Source organism: Oculina patagonica, chromosome 1 (assembly GCF_052425735.1).
Source record: "Oculina patagonica isolate OP01 chromosome 1, crgOcupat, whole genome shotgun sequence".
Lineage (NCBI taxonomy): Eukaryota > Metazoa > Cnidaria > Anthozoa > Scleractinia > Oculinidae > Oculina > Oculina patagonica.
In genome coordinates, this window is record NC_135758.1 from 34,411,466 (window position 1) to 34,432,020 (window position 20,555).

The window sequence follows — 20,555 nt, forward strand, 5'->3', positions numbered from 1 at the left end:
GAACGAAAATGTGCGTTAATTATTATATGAATCAGATTATTAGAAAAGGCTATTATTCGACCTAAGTTAGAGTCTTTTGGATTAGGGATACAGATGGGTCAGCTATTAGATGTGACAGTTAAAAACCGCAACTTATGAAAATAAGTTTTTTGGGGGATTTAGTAACAGGGTGGTGGTGCAATGTGAGAGAGGGTGGTGACATGGATTTTATTAGAGGAAAAAATGCCATAACATTTAATGTGAGAAAAATGTCTAAAATTCGCTAAAATGGCATCGACCGTTTACAAAAGGGACACAAGATATATGCCAGTTGGAGAAGAACCACTTAAAGACAAAATCCCTATGAGCAAACGGTTTTTGTTTCTGACGTTGCTAAGCAACAAGACGAAGCCTCGTTTATTGGAGTCATGACTGCATAACTGGCTGGGGTACTCGTGAGACCTGTTGCTATTTTTGAGTGCTTCAACGAAGATTTGCACAAAAACGGCGCTTGTTCCCGGACTGGTGGATCGATCGCTATAACCTACAATCCGACTACTTTTTTTTTTGTTTTTTCTGCATTTCTGGACATAGGTGATTCCAGAGACAGTCGCTCAGAAGTAATGCCTTTGCCAGTTGGTAATATTTAGCTTATTATTGACACCTAATCAAGCGTTTCTGTCAGGTTAACTGAAACCCATTTATACTCTTGGGAGGAGAGTGGCAACAGGGAGTTAAGCATTTTGCCCAAGAACACAACACATTGCCAGATAACAGTGCTCAGCCTTAGGGCCTTTGCACTGGTCACTTGGCTACTGCGTCTCCACAAGTAACGATGAGCCCTGAACTGCGCCATCATTTGCCAATATTTGACCCTCCGCGTTTGGAGTCCGGAACTTTTGCTTTTGAAGATGATCCTACCAAATGGACCGTAAAACCTGTATCGTGTATGATTTGTTTTCAGCGAAGTGGCTTCAAAGAATAAAGAATAAAGAGAGAAGAAAATGTACCCATCTCTCTTTGAAGCCACCAATTGCTACAAATCAGAGGTATCAACTATTATTTTTAAGAACATCGTGTCATCTCGCATATAAGCGTGATTGTTCAGTTCAGTTAACGAGCAAAACATCGGGCAACCACTGGCGATGTTGGTTTCTCTTCTTGGTCTCTGGAAGGAGGAGCTGCTCGGATCAGGCCTGAAGGCATCGATCACGTGTTCCACGTTGTCCTGATCCAACAACATAAAGGTGACCTTCTGTCTGAATGGCCAGCGGAGTAATGCATCATACTGACCGCGCATAATCACAAAAAACACTGAGATGTGTGTGCCTCGGCCCATGCCGTCTCCGTTTAGATAGAGGCGTGCACACATCTTGTATCCATAGCGACTGGTGAAGAAACACGGGCTGTAGAAAGACACCTGTTGCCCAGTAACCGCGTCGTTTCTTCTGCGAGCATAATCAGAAATCTTCCACAGCAGCTGACCGTCGTAGCTTGAGAATTCCTGTTGTCTCACATACTCCTCTAAATCAGCCAGCGTTACATTTCTAAGGGCCAGTGTGTGTTCAATGGACTCGATCCTTCTTTCCTGCCTTCTGACGCTCTCCTGGTTGGTATCAAGTTGTCTTTTTACGTTGCCCATGTCACGCCTCGCTTCTTCTATTGTGCGATTATTTTCCACCAGCAGGACTTCGTGATCAGCGGTCCTGTTTTCAAGGTTGGTAAGTCTTCTTGCATTCTCGGTACCCGGCAAACCACCTTCATCAGAAACACGTTGGCCATGTGGCCCTGTCCCAGAGACATCTACTGAAGCCAACTTCCTCTCTAACTCGGTTATACGTCCACTGTTTTCATGCAGTTTTCCTTGCAGGCTTCTGGTTTCCTCTACTCTACTATGCATTTGGTTAAGGAGATCTTGAATCAAACCGTCGTAGTTCGTCAAGAGTTGAGGACTTCTGGACATGATCCTCGGATCACGTGTCAACATCGCTTCAAATTCTTTGCCCAATCCTAGGGCAAAGTGTAGAAGTAGAACTGTGTGGTGGGCACTGGCTTGTTCCAAATGCTCTTTCTTTTCCCTTTGGCTGAGGACCTGTCGGATCATGGTATTTTGTATTTTGAACTGATAATAAATTTTAAATAAGTGCTAGTTGAGATGGCAGAATATTCTGTGAACTTTATTCATAGACAGGCCACTATTGGCTTTGTTCGACTGATGGGTGCAATGGCTGAAGACCCCATGGCTATCAGTTACGTTGTGTTGTTTGTTAATTTCCAAGGTCTTCCGACTAATGCCAAATAAAGACTTCCAAGATTTGCAAAGAATTCCCGAGGCATTTTGAAATTGCTGAAGGCAGCCAAAATTATCTAGAGCAACACGGTCTTCCAACGAATGTAGAGGCTCAATTGAGTTTATAATAAGCTGAGAGCTAACACCTTTATAAAATTAACAACTATATAAAATTCTGGCTGATGTAGACCTGGAAATGACTGAAATTTTAACCGATACCTGAGCATCCAAGAAGAGTGCAGCACTCACCTCTTTTTTGGAACAGCCAATCTGTGAGAACGGACATGGCCCCTGTACGCCTTCACAGTCTCCCAAAATAGGGTTTTGGTGATCTGCCAACTATAAACAGATAAGCTTGGTTTTACTAAAATACATTAAAAATACATTACATTCAAAAACAATTTTGTATGGCACACCTTTCTGTTACTAGTGTTAATTGTTTTTGCTGGTACAACTGTTACTCAGTACCGCTAACCACAGCGTTGATAGGCAGATGACTGCATTCGCACGCCAATCTTACCATGCGTTCGCTTAACAGATACAGAAACGTAAGCTGGCCGTGACAGTGGGCCTCACTCATTACTTGTCAAGAAAAATGGTTGCTGTGCTTGCTACAACCATCTCGGGAGATTTCCTGAAAGATTTTCTTTTTCAGGGTACTAACGTGGTGAAAGGCAATTTAAGAAGACCTGTTTTCTTACCTTTCCCCGAGGAATGCCATCTTTGTTGCATTTATCACACACGACTGGATATGCCGGGCATTCTGTCTCCTGATGTTGCTGCAGGAAAAAAAAAAAAATAATCAAGATGGTCAACATGCAGTTAAAGCAAAAAGGAATTACAGAAAACTGACATTCATGGCCCAAGATTAAATCCAAGAAAACAACCCTAGCTCGACCACGGAATAGCGGCACAAAGATTGATTTAGAGTACATCATAGCAATGAATTAAGATGATTAATTAATTCAGTTGAGGCACAAACAAGCCCAGCTAGGCTCTCTAGGCGGCATTGGAGGCCTGGTTGTAATCTACGTATGGGGTAGGTAACAAGTGACATTGGCTCATAATGCCCTGTAAACCACAGACAACTACCTACTTGTTATTTTTTGATGTTCTTTTAGAACTAACCATTTCAACCTAAGTCAACGGTTTAGGTTGACTGGTTAAAAGTGCCCCAACAAAACACTTTTCCAATCAGTCGTGTTCAACGGGTTGATGAGAGTTTAGTCGTGTTCTGTTAGGAAGGACCCAGGAGAGTCAACTCAAAATTATTTTATACAGGGGGCTCTCCCCTCGACGCCCAAACCCTTACCTTACCCTATAAAAATATACTATTCTTGACAGGATAGGTAGCCCTTTCATATACCTTCGATAGAAAATAATAACTCTTTTACATACCAACAGTCCCCTTTTCAATACCTTCCCGACAACTTTTATTTCCCTACCCTTTTCTATACTCCAACACGTGAAATCCCTACCCTTTTTTATACCATGCCATAAAAAATACAACCAATCAGAATACAGGAAAGCCGTTTTATATTCGACGGTATTCAACCCAACCTTCCCCTCGGGCCCTGCTTTTTTTTTTTTTAATTTTTTGTGGTTTTTTTTTTTTGGTTGTTTTAAATTTTTATAACATTTTTTTTTTTTTTTTTTTTTTTTATTTTCCTTTTTTTTTTTTTTTTTTTTTTCTTTTCCCCCTCTCCTCTCTTCTCTTTTTATAAAAAAAAAAAATTTCTCTTCCTTCTTCTTTCTTCTCCCTTCCTCTCAATATAAAATATATACCTCCAGCTTGAGAAAGGTATCCCTTTCAGGCGGAGCCTAACCGTATAGTCTACTATAAGGAGTACCTCCCCCCGTGGAGGAAGGACCAACTAGGTTGGATGGTGCTTTCGTGTAAGGTTGATTAAGTCAACTGTACGTTGTAACCAAAAACGGATGCGAAAATTGTTTGTTGGGACACTTCAACCAAATTAACTAAGTTGATGCGTTTGAGAAAAACCAACATAATTGAACCAACCGGCTATAAGAAGCTGTCGATCAACTTTCAAGAAAAAAACCAAAATGAACCCCTCATCAAAAAAGCATTTAGCTAAATGCTTAGCTGTAGCCACGTAGCTAAGTAACTAATATATTGTGTTACAAAACGAACAACGTCGTAATGCATATGTGGCGTACCGTCATTCTGGACAAAACTATTTGTCTTTGGCATAGTCCACACTTCTCTAGTCGGTACATGCATTCGTTTTCCAAGTGTCGAGTAAGATCAGCTTTTTTCACCAGAATGCCACACTCAGGATGTACACAAGGTATTTTGAGAAACTCGCAACTGTTAGTGTGATTCTGCAAAATTATTAGGTAAATCAGTTAAATTTCAATATTATCACTAAATAATCAAGGGGGAATGGCTTAAGTTGTTGTTGTTGTTCCTGAATCAACGTGTTGATTCATTTAAGATGGCTGGTGATGGTTAACATCATATACGCTTTTAAATCGTCACACTCTATATCAGTTGATGCTGGTACACGTTATAGATTAAGGGTGTATTTGACAGGTTATATTGTTACTATGGTAACCTTTTATGTAAAGAAAACGATTATAACATGATCAAGAATGATTTGGTGTTCGCCTGATTATTATTTTGTGGGTGTGTACGGTAGTATCTATCCATCAAAGCACAAGTGTTATAAATCCCGGCCAGCCCCTTAAGAGGCATGGAAAGACAACTCACCGATAACTATGAAGAAAACATGTATGTATGGTGTATTATCTATATTTTGGTGGATTTTGGCCGCTAGAATAGTTATTCCAGTTGAAATTTACCAGTTACAGTCGACGTGAAATTTTGTATTAGACTTCGGTTAAAGGGACTGTGTCACAGCTAAGTTTAGTCTATTTTATTAAGTTCTTTTTTCAGATACCCAAATACTTAACAGTTTGAAAATGATTTTAAAACTTTCGTATTGTAAGTATGGCTTTTACGTGTTTTGTAACATACTCACCTTCTGACTGTGAGCTCAAAGATGGTATTGTCAGTCAATTCAAAAACATTCGCAAGGAAACGTTTTATTTCTTTATTCTTTAGTTTCAGCAGAAAGTAAACGAGTGCTTCACCCATAAATGCAATAGCAACTCACCGCAAATGTGACTCATTTAAAGACAAATATGTGTAAAATAAACTGGATACAAGCATCAGGGGAAACGATTTTACACCATTAGGTACAAACCACAGTAAACACATACACATGGAATTTTGCAAAATTTGTAGATTTGTAGAATTCTATCGCATTTATGGTTATTAAATGTACATTAAGACAAACCTTGTAAAAATTAGTTTTTAGTTCTCACGAATGATGTTTCAAACAATACAACCGAACTGTTTATTTATTGATCCACAAGTCTATCCAGAGGTTTGTAGTGTTGCCAAGGAGACGTGTTATGTCAACACCATGACAGCTTCAAATGATTTATCAAAGGATACTCTAGATACGTCATACCTCTAAATGTCTCACTTCTCCTTTCCAAATACACCCATCCTCCATAAATGTGCAGTGAACGACAATGGCAAGTATTTCACGCCGCATAAATTTGTCCGCAAATACCTGAAAATATTTTTTATTATCATAATATGTTCTTGAGTAGTTTAGTCTCTTAGGAAGAACCTTTTTACAAGCACGGCTCGGAGGGCAGTTTGACAAAATAACAAAAAGCTTGTGAGATCGGACATCAGTTTGTAAAGGTACCTCTTGCTACAAATATCAATCCATTTTGGATCTAAAATCACCACCCAGAAAATAATATCAGATCACCCGCAACACAGGGAGCTCCGAGCCCTACTCTTATCGAACGGTGCCGTGTGTTCTTTACTACCCTCTTGGAGTTGATATGTGAAGATACAGGAGACAAGGCCAACAACTAAACGTCCCTGTGCAAGGAGGTGCTAATCTGAGCTGATGAAAAGTTTTAACCAACAGAAAAGGCAGTTAAGGCGCATTTCAAATATAGGCACAAATAATCATACCTCGTTTGGACGAAGATTCTTCTGGTCCATTAAGCAGACCATTATGACAGACACTGGATCCCTAGAGATAGGAGTAGACATGATGTCATTGCTAGAGTTAGCTGTCATACATGATACCTTTAGTTTGGAGAAAGAATGGTTTCAAGACAAGGAAGAAGTAGCGGGAATGTAATTATTTAATAAACCAGCGCGTGACCCTGGTACGTTAATCAAAGCCACGTGTTAATCACGTGCCAATCATAAAAGAGCTGCGTACCAGTATTGCGTACCATATTTTAAGAACACTGGTGTTTTAATGCAACACATTACGGTTAAGGTGTGGTTAAGGTTGAAGTAAAAAAAATAATACCAACTTTGATAGACAAGTCACGTGACAAAGCGCTGCTAAACGTCTTTTAGCCACTTAAATAATGATCAAATCTGACCAACCAAAAAATATTCGAACATCAACGAAATAAACCAATTAGTAAAAACACGGAGCACATGATTGCTTACGTTTTGTTTCTGATTGTTAATAAAATAGAAGAGAAGCCTGTTGAAGATACAGGTTTTTACCGCAAAAGGAACGTTCTAATTTTAATTCCAACTTTTGTTGCTCCGCATCATTTGTTTTAAAGTCGCTTAGTCGATCAAGTTTTTTATTGTTTTTGTTCCCCTGTTTATGGCGTCAATTTAGGTCAAGTGCTGCCAGAGATCTTGTGTTCTCCTTTTGAGTAAGACACTTTTCTCTCATAATATCTCTCACCTGTCCAGTCGGTCGGCCAGCAGTTATTGGGCAACCTGGCAAAATTATACATGAGTAATCCATCCAAGAGGGGTGTAGCAGCGCTTTCAATTAGCTTTATATGGTAATTGAACATTGACATTGATCGCGTGTCAGATTCACATTGACTTTATTTCAGACTTACTGAATGAGATTTCCCAAGCAAGACTGGCAGTAGAAATGTCCACAGCTTGTCTGCATGGCTTCTCTTAGCAACAACTCACAGTAGTTGCAAAAGTACTTTTTTTCTATGGTCTTCTTGTCCGAACTTGCTATTCGGTATCCTGGCATTTTGAAGTCGCTTTTTCTTCCTTCTTGTCTGCTCCTGCGGATGGGTGGAACTAGCACCCTTGTCAAAAGGTCATAAAACTTTGTCCAATTGATTCTGCAACTGCACAAGTCTGCTTCCTCTGACTTTGTGTCGTCTGGAATCACTCTTGACCAAGGTAACTAGGATGTGAGAAAACATATTTCTTTTTATTATGTGCTAAAAATTAGAGATTTACAGCATACGTTAGTATGACGTCACAACCTACAAACATCCTACTTATGCAAAAAAATTAAAGCACTATACATGTACGACAATTCAGTACAAATAGCCGCGGTAGAAGGAAAACCTACCCTTCTAAAGAATGACAAAACACTGCACGTGAGGTTCTAATAAGACAATTTAGTCAACTTAGTATTGTGTAATGTTCGATCCGCCTTATGAGCTCCAAAGCATACATTATTCTCGTCATGTATTTTATCGCAGTTTTGGCAATGGAGAACAAAAAATGTATAAAATTTTAGATCATATAACGTGAGCTCTGATTGGCTGTGTGGTCGTTTTTACGGGAGGCTATTGCATTTTTTGGAAAATGGCCCCTTCTTAGAACTCTAATTTGTTACAAAGCGTCATGCTAACAATCGGGTAAGTTTGGAAGAATTCGAAAGTGCTTATGTAAAACTTTGCTTTTTGCTTGGGCTGACATGGACTTTTAAATTCTCTCAAACCGTAGCGCGCCATTTTCGGTTTCGTAAATTGTTGCAAGTGGTTCGATTGTAAGTGAATCGGTCGTCCACAGACTAAACAAATAGCAGGGATGTCGGCAATAACAGGTGCAAGTAGATTTAATCTGAGATGATCGTAGAATTCACAGCTTACATGATTCTTCTCGTAGACTCGCGGCACCGAACTCTCCTAGGTTAACGGCCAACACAGAAAAATTCTGATACTTGTAATAAACACGGCCTATCCGTATACTTGAACTCGATCTCTGCTTGTGAAAACTAGTAAACTTCTTTTTTAACTGAACTGTTGATATAGCGGTTGTACAGTATACTAGAATGTTCTAAAGACGTTCTATTCCTAGTGACATGACATTTATTCTACTTCAAGCAGCTTACACGAGTACCTTAAAATAAATATTTCCATTTAGAAAACACGAGACAATTGCTAAATTATCCCTCTGGCTGAATATAGAACATTCTGGAAATTTCTATAGCCGTGTCACGCAATCTCTAAAGTAATAACATTTTTCAATTTTTTTAACATAAATGCAAACAAGCAAGTAAACAAACAAACAAATAAATATATATACATATATAATAGCATTCCGTTATCTTGAAAGGACCCATCAGGAAAATGAGATTTTCGATTCAGTGGTTACCATTATGACATAATCTGCATTAAATATTTAAAATATTTAGAAAATGGCTTTGCTATTCTTTTAGCATAATTTTGACATAAAAACCGTCTTGGTTTGGTGGCTTTAAACATAATTTGCTTACACAGTTAACAAGTTTTAAAGATAGCGAGTAACTATCCCCAACAAGCCATGATAATGAAAACAATATTTTTCATAAATACGGTCCACTCACAAAAATTACAAACATGGTATACGCAGAGGTTAAGTTATACATTTGTTCGACATTATCTACTTGAATTGATTCAATAATCTAAAAACTTTTCACCGGTGATTTATGGAAAAAAGGTTGATTAGAAAAAGGTTGATGCGAAGTCCTATTCATAGTTACTCTTTCCTGAACTAATCAAGTGGCAAAGGTGGCTTCAAAAGAGCCAACTGCTTCTCGAGGTTTGCTATCGGTATATTTGACAAGAGGAGACCACAAGGTCATCGGCAAAAAAAAAACAATAATACTATATATTTAAGGGTGAATGTTAGGAATTTTGAGTTATTGTGTTTTGCTGATATCAGCATTTAATACGAACATGAAGAAAGATAAAGGTAATTAAATATTAGCAAACTGGTCGCAACTAGTCAATATGGAAAAGAATGTGCAGTAGTGCATAGTAGTTTCATTAAATGTTTAAAACACTACTTGATTCCATGACTACTTGAAAGCCCGTGTTTGCGCTTTAAGTAATATTTTTTTATTACTAAGCACTTTCAAAAAGCATAATTCGTAATAACCTGCGACGAAAATGTTAACAAGTCCTTTAACACCTCAGATGATTGACCTGATAAAGCATTGCGTTCAGAAACTGCGAAAAGCTTATAGTATATCTGCGAAAAAAGCTAAAGAAAGTTTGAAAGATTAGGACAAAATTAAAACATACCCATAGTTGACCACAACACTTCTTGTAAATTTTTATACAGATATTTTTTATACGATAAATTCCTAAATAATAACGTAATGCGTTACTGTGTAGTGTTATTGTTACTATTATTGTTAGTCAGTTGTTGGCAACAAGGAGACTGGCTTGTAAATATATTATGATATTCCTCTATTCATTAACACCCCGCTATATTGGCTGCGGTCACATCTACGACGTAACTATAGTTTAACTATAGTTAGTCTCAAGTTACATGACGTCATACCTAACTATTGTTAGTGCTTTCGGTCGTCTAAGCGGTCACCCCAATGCAGTTAACGATAGTTAGTTCTGATTAGCTTTTGAATAATTTTGAATTTAAATTAGTTCATGGCAGCCCTTGTTGTTGATCTGTGTCTAGTTGTTCCTCTATTTTTATCTATTTTTGCGCGGCATCTCGGCGTTGAAGAAAATAAAATGAAGTAAGGATGCTAGACGCCGAAGAATTCAAGCTTTATTTTTGCTAACATTGGTGATATGTAATTTCTTGGAATGTTGTTTTTCTTTTTTTCCTTCCCTTCACGCTTTGTTTTGCATATTTATGTTCATCTCGCACGTGCGAAAAGAATTGCATTGTCGCATTTTGATTGGTTTTTCGTTTGTAAACTTAAGACTAACCCATGAACCTTGCTTGGGTATAACTATAGTTAGTCGGTATTGTTTTGGATCAGCGAGGTGTAAATTTTCTAACTATAGTTAGGGCGAACAGAGAAGCGGTCACATTACCGAAATAGCTAACTATAGTTAACGCCGTCTTAACTATAGTTAGTAGTCTAGATGTGACCGCAGTCATTATGTTGCTATTTGTGTTTTTTTGTTGTGTTGTTGTCGAGACAACAAATTAGCGATTACGCAGGAGGCTACTCTTTAAATGATTATGATGATGTTTTATCAACAAAAATTTTTGAAATTCATTGTGAAATTAAAGATGTAAATTGGCGTCTGCTAAAATTACAGCAAATAGGATTTCAACAGTTTATCATTGTTGTTTTCTACGATTGATGAAAGAAAACAGCAAAGGACGGAAATTAGTTTTCAAAGGCCGTGCAATGGGGCGCGAAATGCGTTCCACCTACGCACCAATCTCTTGCGTGTTTTAGACTAGTTTTTTGTGGGGTGGCTGAAGTTGTTGTAGAGTATCCAAGAAAGAGAGATTTTTCATCTACAATATCTAATCTATAAATTTACACTATAAATCTAACGAAATAAAAAATAAGATAAAATAAAATACAATAAAATAAAATAAAATAAAATAAAATATAAAAATATACAGGGAGCTTATAAAAAATATTTGCTGCCGAGAGCTGAAATGTTTCTGATTCTCTCGGAATAGAAATGACAGGCGCAATCGAAGATCTTAAGCTCAGCCAAGGACCTATGCTTCAGTCAAAAGACCACAAACAAACAACAAAGTTTCTAGCCAGCCCCCGCCCCCCTCCCCCGTCCCTTCCCCCCCCCCCCTGTTTCTAGCCAGTGAGTTTGTTCCCTGGAGTTGCCGCTTACACAGAGAAAATTGCCACACAAGCTAATATCGGTTCTGACTGTAAATGGTGATTATCATTTACGTTGTCAGTCAAAAAGACCTCACTGTTGTCCCAAAGAGGACTAGGACCAAAAGAAACATTTGAGCTAGAATTTCACGGAGTTTCCGGGAAATTGAGAGAACTTTTGATGGTACTCCACAACTTCTGAAAACAATTTCCAGAAAGTTTTAAAACCATTTCGGACTTCCTTCTGAATTTCCCATTTATTTTGCAAAATAGTTAACACCAAACGCTTAACACAGTTAAATTATTATCAAGGAAATTTAGCGAACTGCCAAGTCATTGGCTGGTTTTACGTGACAAGGAACGTGATGTTATTTTCCGCTATTTCCATTATCACGTGATAGCCATGCGCTGTTTGGTTTCTTCATTTCAGTGCTAATAAGCTATTCCTCGTGCTTGGTGAGCCACGCGGCGGAGCATGAGTATATAAGCGGAAGAAAGCAAAGGTGATCGTTTGCCTGGTCAGTTAAAGACAAGGCATGGCATATACTAGGCATTGCGCGAGGAATGGCGTCGTCATATGGTTTAAGGCGGGTTGACGCCATTCAAGCCCTTGTTTGCCTCGAGTTTGTGAAAGAGGAAGCTGGTACAAGCTAGCAAGAGCTGTTCGTCTGACGAGATATCTCCTTGCAATTCAATCAATTTTATTACGTGGAGAGAGAGTTATTCAACGATTCTTCGTCAAATCTTAACATTTTCATCTTAACCCGCTGTTATCGGTTATATTGTAACGCTCATATTCTGTTATTATTCATTACACCGCCCAGATGAGTTCGGGACGCCACGAATACAGACAAATCCGGCCGGTAAGTGGGTTGTCTTGTTTATAGAAAAAACACCCCAATGTACATACTTTCTCATTAAAATAAATCTGCCAAAAATAAGTTTAATTCTAAAGAGTGGAGATCTCTCAATTTTCTTTTATGTTTTTGTTTTAGACGCATAGTGCCAGTGTCAACGAGTATAAACTTGCCTAATCAGAGCTTTTACAAAATAAACTTTTGTTTTTCTGAATTTTATGACAACACTTCAAAGGCAAAACGGGTCTCGTAGTTATATCATTTTCGCTTTATAGCTGAGAATATCGGTAAACTGTTCAATAATGTTAGCGAGCTAGAAGTAGAAGCATGATATATTTCGATTTCTTTCGTATGGTATTTTTAAGTCCATTAAAATATTTGACTGAAAGTCACGTCCTACTCGGCAAAAATTCATAATTAATTATGTATGTAAACTGGGATTTTTTCTGACCAATCAGCATACAAGGGAGCCTTAAAATTTATTCAAAAGATGGGTAATGTCAAAACAACATGAAAAACAATACTTCTACAAACGTCGCTTTTAAATTAAATTTTATAACTTAAAATAAACACAAAAACAGTCATTTATTCGACCATAGCTATGATTCGACATTTCAAACTTGGAATTCATTTCCACGCAAGTCTCAGATTGAACTGGGAAAGTCTGCTTTTAAGGAGATGATTTGTATTCCCCAAATTAAAAGACCTATAATGTAAAACAGACTCGGGCATTTAAAATTATCCATATCTAAACCTCATCCTCGATGACTTTAAATAATTTAGGCTTTTTTTGAAGCAAAATAATTTCTAAGATTTAAAATGTAACTGAAATCCTAAAACTGTACATATTATTTTTACAATTCGAAGTGGTCAGTCGAATTCCCAGTTCCGTTGCCCTAGCAAAGTGAAATATTTAGTCCGATATTTATATCAGACGTAATGTTTAATATTGTCATTCCCCTTCTGCAAGTCACGATTTCAGTAAAATAAAAATTGGTTAATTATTTTCGCTTTATATTTAAATTTACCATGCCAAATTTTAAAACATATTCCTAAGCACGAAATATTTCGATTTGGTAAAACAAATAGCTGGATGAAGCAAATTTGCTTACGAAAGCACTTTTTATTATTACCTTTTAGTTTCGTTTCTCGGTTCACATCTGTCGAGTTGCTCGACGTTGGAGGTCACCAAGAAATAGTATTATATCTTGGACAAGACCTTAAAACAAGCGAAACAGGTTTGCTATAGTACAGCATAGTACATGCGCTGTTTCTCGGAAAAATTTAAATAGCATAAGCTGTTATGCGTATAGTGGCAATACGAAGGTGTGTGCGCCGATTTGCATACTGGTTGAAGCAGAACGCAGCAAGAAGAAACTTACATTGCTATTGTAGGATTTCCCCGATGCATACCACCTTTTTCACCTTAACACTGATGCATTTTACCGTAAAACGTCAACCAAGCATAGCGAATTTGTTGTTTACATCGATAGCGCATGCGCTATGCCGTCAAATGAAACGAATAAAAACATCAAGGTTTAACCCTTGAGTAGAAAGTGTAAAACTGTTGCCCAGGTAAATACAGATCAGGAGTGGCTGTACAGTGGTTTAAACAAACGTTTGGTTCTGCTTACATATAGCTGTCATTTTATTCGCAATGCTTTCGTAGGTAGTGCTGTCAATTCTATCCAAGACCTCCGAAGATATCCTCGCAGCATATTTTTAGCACTGTACTGGAGCCACATGATAGCAACGGATATGCCTGCGAAGTTGTTCTCACCTCACCTTCGCAAGCACATGCCGGCTGTACAAATCCTGGTGCTCACTTGCAAAGCAAGCGTGAGCGCAAGCTCAAGAGTCCTAACAAACGCTGAGGAACTTAAGTAGTTCGATCAAAACATGTGACAAACGTTCTCAGTAAAGCAATCGGAAAGACTTCATAAGTTATATTAAAGATCGACTAGTTCTTTGGCCATCTATTCTTCGAATTATATTATAATTTAATAAACTAATATATATTTAATTCTAAATGAACTCAGTCCTATCTTGGTGAATTGCAACATGCAAAAACATAAAGCCACATGATCACAAAACGATATCTTAGGTAGCGATTTTAAACAAGTATGTGTTACTAAATGAAAAAATAATAAATTGTACACTTACGTGGTATTTAAAACTCAAATGCTTCTGTTGAAATCTTGTATCTTGTCAGATCTTTGAAGTATTTGGAATTATAGTATGATGCATTACATAACCAAACTCAAGGCTGTTCTGAAACAAAAAAATTACGGATTATCGAAAAAGATTTATTTTTCACTTTCTAACTGGGTACAAGACCGGGGGGCAATCCCATATGAAAGGGACGGGGATGACAATCCTCGCTATGAAAATTAAATTTTGCAAAGAAATTACTTTTATGGATCTAATGAAATGACAAAATCATAGCTCCATGGTGTGTCTCCTTGGCGTTATAAATTAAAGTTACAAGCAAACAAGACTTACATTGAAAACTGTTCAGCCAAACAATATTTCAAAAACCCAAATCGCAATCCGTTTCGATCTTCGTCACTTTTGGCCATCCGTACCTTCTTTTGTATTTGCAGTGTTTTTCAAATGTTCCTTCACTGTTTTTAAGGGTTATTTTTATATTTCACCGAATTTGATGGTCATTTCTGATGCCTAAATTTGGCTAAAATCCGTGATAAAGAGCCCTTTAAAGGTTTTCATTCAAATTTTCCGACGAGCATCCCCATCCCTTTCAGATGGGAGTCCCCCGTCCTGCTACAAGTATCGAACCCAAAGGCTGAAACGCTGAAATAATAATGACACATTGAACGCCTGCCTCTTCTAATTGCCATGCGGGAATAACGCATCGTTCGATCAGCGAGTTGCTGACAATAGCTGCTATGCTTTTCTTCACTGAGATAGCGGAGGTTTTCGCTAGCAATCGCCGGCGATTATACGGAATCAAGAATGAACTGAAAACATTGCAGATTTAGAGCACATTGTTAATCAAACAAATTGCGTATTTCTGTATCCAGCTGCTAGAATGTTAATGTGCCAGTTTTATCAATTTAAAATATTATGTTTTTTGTTGCGAACCGGTTTTTGTTACTCATGTTGAGCCTAGGTTTCGGCTTGATCTAAAAGATTTCAGACCACAGATGACGTCGCAATGGCTAAGGAACTTGTTACACGCATGCTGAAAATTACTCAGGTTTCTTCTGCTGACAGTAATCTCACCCAGCCTCGCCTGGGTGGGGGGGGGGGTCTGTATGAAAAGAAGAGCAAAATTACAACCACCAAAGTCCAATAAATTTTGGTTGAATACCGTAACTACAAAAACAAATGACTTTTATCTGATGGCTAAAGACATAAAGTTACAAAAATTGGTTACTTAAAAAACGCCTCCGATTTCAAACATACAAAAGATAACGTCTGAACGATACAAATGTCTCGAGAGTCGCACACACTGCTAGCTGACTCAGACAAACAAACCGAAATGGCGGACGATTTTCTTAAAGCACTTTCTAAAGCAGCCGGTATTCCTAAAACACTGGTATTCCTTCTATTTCTCTCAGAACACGCTGATGTTTTCTGACCCTTGTGGCGGTTATATTCATTTGCATTCTATTTTTAGACCTCGCGCGCTTCGCTATTAAATATAAGAACGCCTAACGATTTTGATGTAAAAAGACCTAATATGAACAGGAAGGCTCGGTTTTTCTTTTATTACTGAATTACCACAGAATCGGAAATATTTGGGATCAGCACAGATATGGCAAACTGTAAAACATTTGTTGACTAGCAGGTAGAAAAGTAAACCACATGTGGACATAAAGCTAAAAAATCAACATGGGGCTAAATCGTAAGTTAAAAGGTAACATAGCAACATAATTAAGTGACTGGTCATTATTGTCATTATTTATCAGCTGGGATCGGAGTCAATACGCACATTATAATACATAAGACAATACAACTAACCAAATTGTGTTCTGTTCGAGATCAACATAATAACATAGTTAAAAAACAATTATATAGCATTAGCTATAGGAACTGGATCTTTTATACATACGTCATGATGACTAAACTTGGGCCATAGGTTTTCATTCTTTTCAGAAAAAACTTGTCATTATGAAAAAGAAAACGAAATTCTTCAACTTTCACAACATTTTTTAAGATGGCTCGGGTGTCGGCTCTTGGATGCAACAGGTATCAACAGGTGATGAGTTGTAGCGTGGTATTACGAAACTCAGGCCAATACGATCATCCGATTAACTTTCTGTTCCTACTTCTTTTATAAACATTGGTGCTCTGCACACCTTATTTCCGTAGACCTTATTTCTCCTGCCCTTAAAATTTTTGCCAAGAAAAGCTAAGAAGAATATTTTTAGCAGAAACATAACTTAAAGCAATTAAACTCCATTGCGTTTATCTCCCCGCGGGATGGGAGCGGTATTCCCTTAGTTGTAAAAACTGTACAGGTATGGGTCTTGGTCTGATAGTGGGTCGTAGATTTTGCCATTGTGGTCTAAAAATGGCTATCTATGTTTTTGTTTTGTTTTTTTATCGGGCTTTTCATCTTCAAATGAAGAAGAGCGCACATGAACTAACGAAATCTATTATTTGGCGCAATTTACTACAGTCGAAGCTCTCTTAACGGACACTCTCGTAAGCGGACAGCTCTACTTACGGCCGCCTTGTTTGAAATCCCGTTTTAACTCCCATACAAACTCTGTATTTTTACATTCTCGTAAGCGGACATTCCCGTAAGCGGCCGCGGACACTTTCAGAGATTACGACTTAGACTTTTTTTTTGTTTTTAAGCTCCCGTAAGCGGACATCCCAAAAAATTCCTATTAAAAACCTATGTATCTTGTTTTTATCAGTCAAATTCACATCGCTGTTCGTCACAATGGTTTTACAGTAATTACAGTACCATATTTTAGTGTTTGTTTTGTCGTCATCCACGTCCGGTTACATTTCGAAACACCACTTACATGCATATTAGCATTACGTTAGCTGGGCAAGCTCCCGTAAGCGGCCATCTGTCCCCTAAACCTCTAGTGGCCGCATACGAGAACCATTCTCGTAAGCGGTCAGCTCCAGTTGCGGACACTTTTTTTGCGCCCCGAGGGTGTCCGCTTACGAGAGCTTCGACTGTACTTCCATACACAAACGGCCAGGTTTACAAACGAGTCAGGATTTGAAGAACTGGGCAGCACACCCTTGCCAGGTATTTCAAAAAGTATCCCCTGGGGTTAACCTTGCGAGCAAAGTTTCCTTCGATCGAAGAAAGTACCGGAAAATTATCCTTGCTCAAGAATAGCTGTACATTTCTGCGGTGTTCACATTTAAGGGTATTTGGTGGAATAGATCTTATTCCCCTGCTTGATCGTGACCTGAATTTTTCAAAACAAACCGTTACACTACTCCGTGTATTTGTTCCGGCAATTCAATCTCACTTTAGAAATGATCGTTTTATCTAATTTTACGTGATCTACTTCAGTTGTCACTGGGTATTACGCGAAAAGACTGCCCGTGGCACGCCGCAAGTTGGCAGGCGTATATTTCATTATTCAAATGAAAATGTCAAGATGCCCATATATGGTCTGAAATGTTAACTGTCATCCGTACGTTAAACAAGATACTGCGGTTGGTATCATGACGTAGTTTGCCATATTTGGAAAAGCGATGAAGAGACTTGCCCGCCATCTTGCAAAGCGCTTCTGAGTTATGCTTTATGAGAGAATAGTTTGTGACTTGAATGTTTTATGATAAATAGAAAGGACTTGTATTGACCGATTGTGATGGGTTTAAAGCAAGAACTTCTCGAGAAAGTTAAGAAATGAGAAACCAACGCAGTTGTTCGCTACGAAAGACGTAGTACCCACCACTTATCACGGAGGACTCACCTACAATACATGAAAGAAAGTAAGAGTATGTTTTTATTCGTTGACTTGCTGATTTTACTGAAGTACCACGTTTTTGCACATCGACGAGTAGCTTCATAACTAGCAAGTAAAGTTGATTAGATATGTATGTTTCTCTGGACAGAGTGAGCTGTAGAATTGCAATCACCACTCAACATTAACCTCTATTTGAGCGCAGTCCCTTGCATGGGAATAATATCCTTCTCAAACTATTTAGCAAATGTAAATGAGACGCTTGCTATTTAGTGTCATGCAGAAATATATATTTTTGTTGATGCATCTTTAACGAGTATTTTTTATTAGGAAGATGTTAAGCATAATTTATGATATAGAAAGGAGGTGTAAAATTGCCTCTCGATAATGGTTTGAGTCCAGCATGTGTTGAAAGCCCTCTGGCGATGAAAAGAGAATTGGGCTATGGGCGTGGGAGATAATCTTTCTGTTTGAGAACAAAGTACTAAAAAGTAAAGTCAGCTTTTGCTACATTGTACTCCTTTCGTATTGGTACATGATTTGAAACTGATTTCCTGAGTAACTGAGTTTCATCGTTCGAGACGGTATTATTTCCCGCACAAAAGGATAAAAAGATATATCAAAACAATTGAACGCTTTCGTTCGCAATCGACAACCGAGATGAACAATTTAGCCCCTTCTGGTAATTTTCTAAGCATGGACTGAGGCATTTTTAAACAAAAGTAAATATAGTCAGGCCTTATCAATCGACGGCGACATAGTGTATTTCTGCGGCGGTCTGTGTTCAACTTTTAGAAATAAATGTTTTGACTCCATCGTGCGAATTTTATTCAAGACTTGAATTCGTGGGGTGTAAAATTTTGCTTCCGCATACACAATTTGTAACAGCTCACGCTGGAAATAGCCTTTGGCAAGCAAAGGAAACTTTACCCAAACTTTTTAGAGCACGCAAACGCATTCACTACCTACCGTAGGCGACGGTCTGTGGCTGAGCTTCAAGGACGCATTGCGTACCTATGTCCGGTCATGCTTCACAAGCTTATTCTTTATCAAGACTAAATTAGCTCCTTTATACCAACTTTAGTTTTTAATGGAATAGAAAAATCCTTTGTTACGATCCGTTAAATTAGTCATTTTGCGTTTGAGGTTTCCTTGCATTTGGATAACAACCCAAAATCGCCACCTTGACGACACTTGAACGTTTAGTCCGAACACAGGGTGTAACAAACATCTGGTCACTGATCAATGATGTATTTGTTATTTGTACAATTCTATGCAGATCGCGTAGCTTTTTAAGCTTTCCTGAATATGTCCGGATATTTTGACGAGCCCTAGGTGGTCCTGGGTTTCCATCTAATTATTCAAATCGACATATACCGTTGTGTTACAAGAAAGAGGTCATATATGCAGCTTAACGTGAATCTAATATAAACATTCTTTCCTTTCACGTGAACAAAATACTGCTTTGGTGCGCCCTATTGAACTTTCATCGAAACGCCAGAAAAATGTGATGGAATCTCTCTCTCCCGAGTATCGCATAGTGTATTTTAATACTTAAGTTTATAAAGAAGCTTTGAGGTGGCCATAAATCATTAAAATCATAAAGACTTCTCTGAAGACAAGAGAAACATGAATAGATATAGCCCAGAAATGTCTTTGTTTACAGTTTAAAAAATGTGCCTCAATAAGCACATTCCGGTCATCAAGTAGTGTTGAACGCAGTAAAGGATTAAGGACTACAGGCTCCTGCTCATATGATTTGAAACTACGTGCCAACGCAAGCAGTTTGATAGAACTCTGAAATCAACCAAATAAGATTGAAAGTAAGGTGGAGAAACGCTTACAAATTAGTGCATCGAAACTATATAAACGAAATCTCTCTTATGAACAATCAGATATATTAGCATCTTCAGTGTGACAGAACAACAAAGGATCTATTATTGTCCCCTTATTAAGTCTAAATGAAAGCTAAATGCTCCCAGCAACATGTTTTGCTGGTTTTGCAAGCTTGCAATCAGGCGAGCGGACAGTTTTGCGACTCAAATGATTTGAGAATTCCAAGATGGCATAGCTGAGCTGTATTTTAATATATTAGAACACCAGAAGGTCAACCCACTACAAACCTTACGTTCTTTGTTTTAACGTCGAAGAATGTTGCACACGGAACCTTAGCTGACTGTCCACATCGAGTGGGTGTCCGCCTGTCACGTCAACGCTATTGTGTGAGATTGACAATGTCATTTACATCTCAATGGTTCTGCATTCTGCATGGTAATAACGCGAACATGGACAGTCCAGTGGAAGGATCACACGTATGTCCAAACTTGTTTTGGAATCTTAATTGTCAATCAATATTCAGTTACGCTGTCACTGATTAACAAAAGTAACGCTTCAAAGCCGATGTCCGCGGTTTATTGTCTTGCCGGCCATTTCAGTTTTCTTCGCTTTCTTTTGTACAACATTTCCATTTTTCTGCAGTCATTGTTAATATGTTAATGGATTTAAAAAAAGACAGCATGTGCCATATAAAAAACTCGATATGCTGCGTTGCATTAACATTTGCTCGGAATCACGCTTGAATGTGTTTATTGATTCATGTCAATCTATTTTCTGTTAGTTGTGTAAGTAAAATTATTGTGTGCAAGATACA

The 20,555-nt window shown here is 38.0% G+C and overlaps 1 protein-coding gene across 5 annotated transcripts; it reads right to left on the minus strand.

The window, feature by feature from the left end:
- Positions 1–111: 111 nt before the first annotated feature.
- Positions 112–20,336, minus strand: LOC144665994 (TNF receptor-associated factor 2-like). Of its 5 annotated transcripts, none has more exons than XM_078527340.1 (9): positions 20,029–20,336; positions 14,163–14,270; positions 7,199–7,503; positions 6,291–6,351; positions 5,767–5,871; positions 4,448–4,612; positions 2,971–3,048; positions 2,519–2,608; positions 112–2,071 (listed from the first exon to the last, which is right to left on the minus strand). In XM_078527340.1, exons 3-9 carry the CDS (start codon positions 7,342–7,344, stop codon positions 1,016–1,018), a joined length of 1,701 nt encoding a protein of 566 aa, XP_078383466.1. In that variant the 5' UTR covers positions 7,345–7,503; positions 14,163–14,270; positions 20,029–20,336; the 3' UTR covers positions 112–1,015. The 5 variants fall into 5 exon arrangements, with proteins under 5 accessions (XP_078383466.1, XP_078383458.1, XP_078383481.1 ...); XM_078527332.1 differs by having other exon boundaries at positions 14,163–14,265; positions 20,018–20,336; XM_078527355.1 differs by lacking the exons at positions 14,163–14,270; positions 20,029–20,336 and adding an exon at positions 13,382–13,476.
- Between the last annotated feature and the right edge of the window lie 219 nt (positions 20,337–20,555).

Coding starts and splice junctions, on each gene's coding strand:
- LOC144665994 (XM_078527340.1), bottom strand. CDS start 7,344: ATGCCAGGATACCGAATAGCAAGTTCGGACAAGAAGACCATAGAAAAA. Junction 3,049..4,447: donor TAGTTTTGTCCAGAATGACG/GTACGCCACATA, acceptor TTTTTCCTGCAG/CAACATCAGGAGACAGAATG. Junction 2,072..2,518: donor TTGGCTGTTCCAAAAAAGAG/GTGAGTGCTGCA, acceptor ATGATCCGACAG/GTCCTCAGCCAAAGGGAAAA.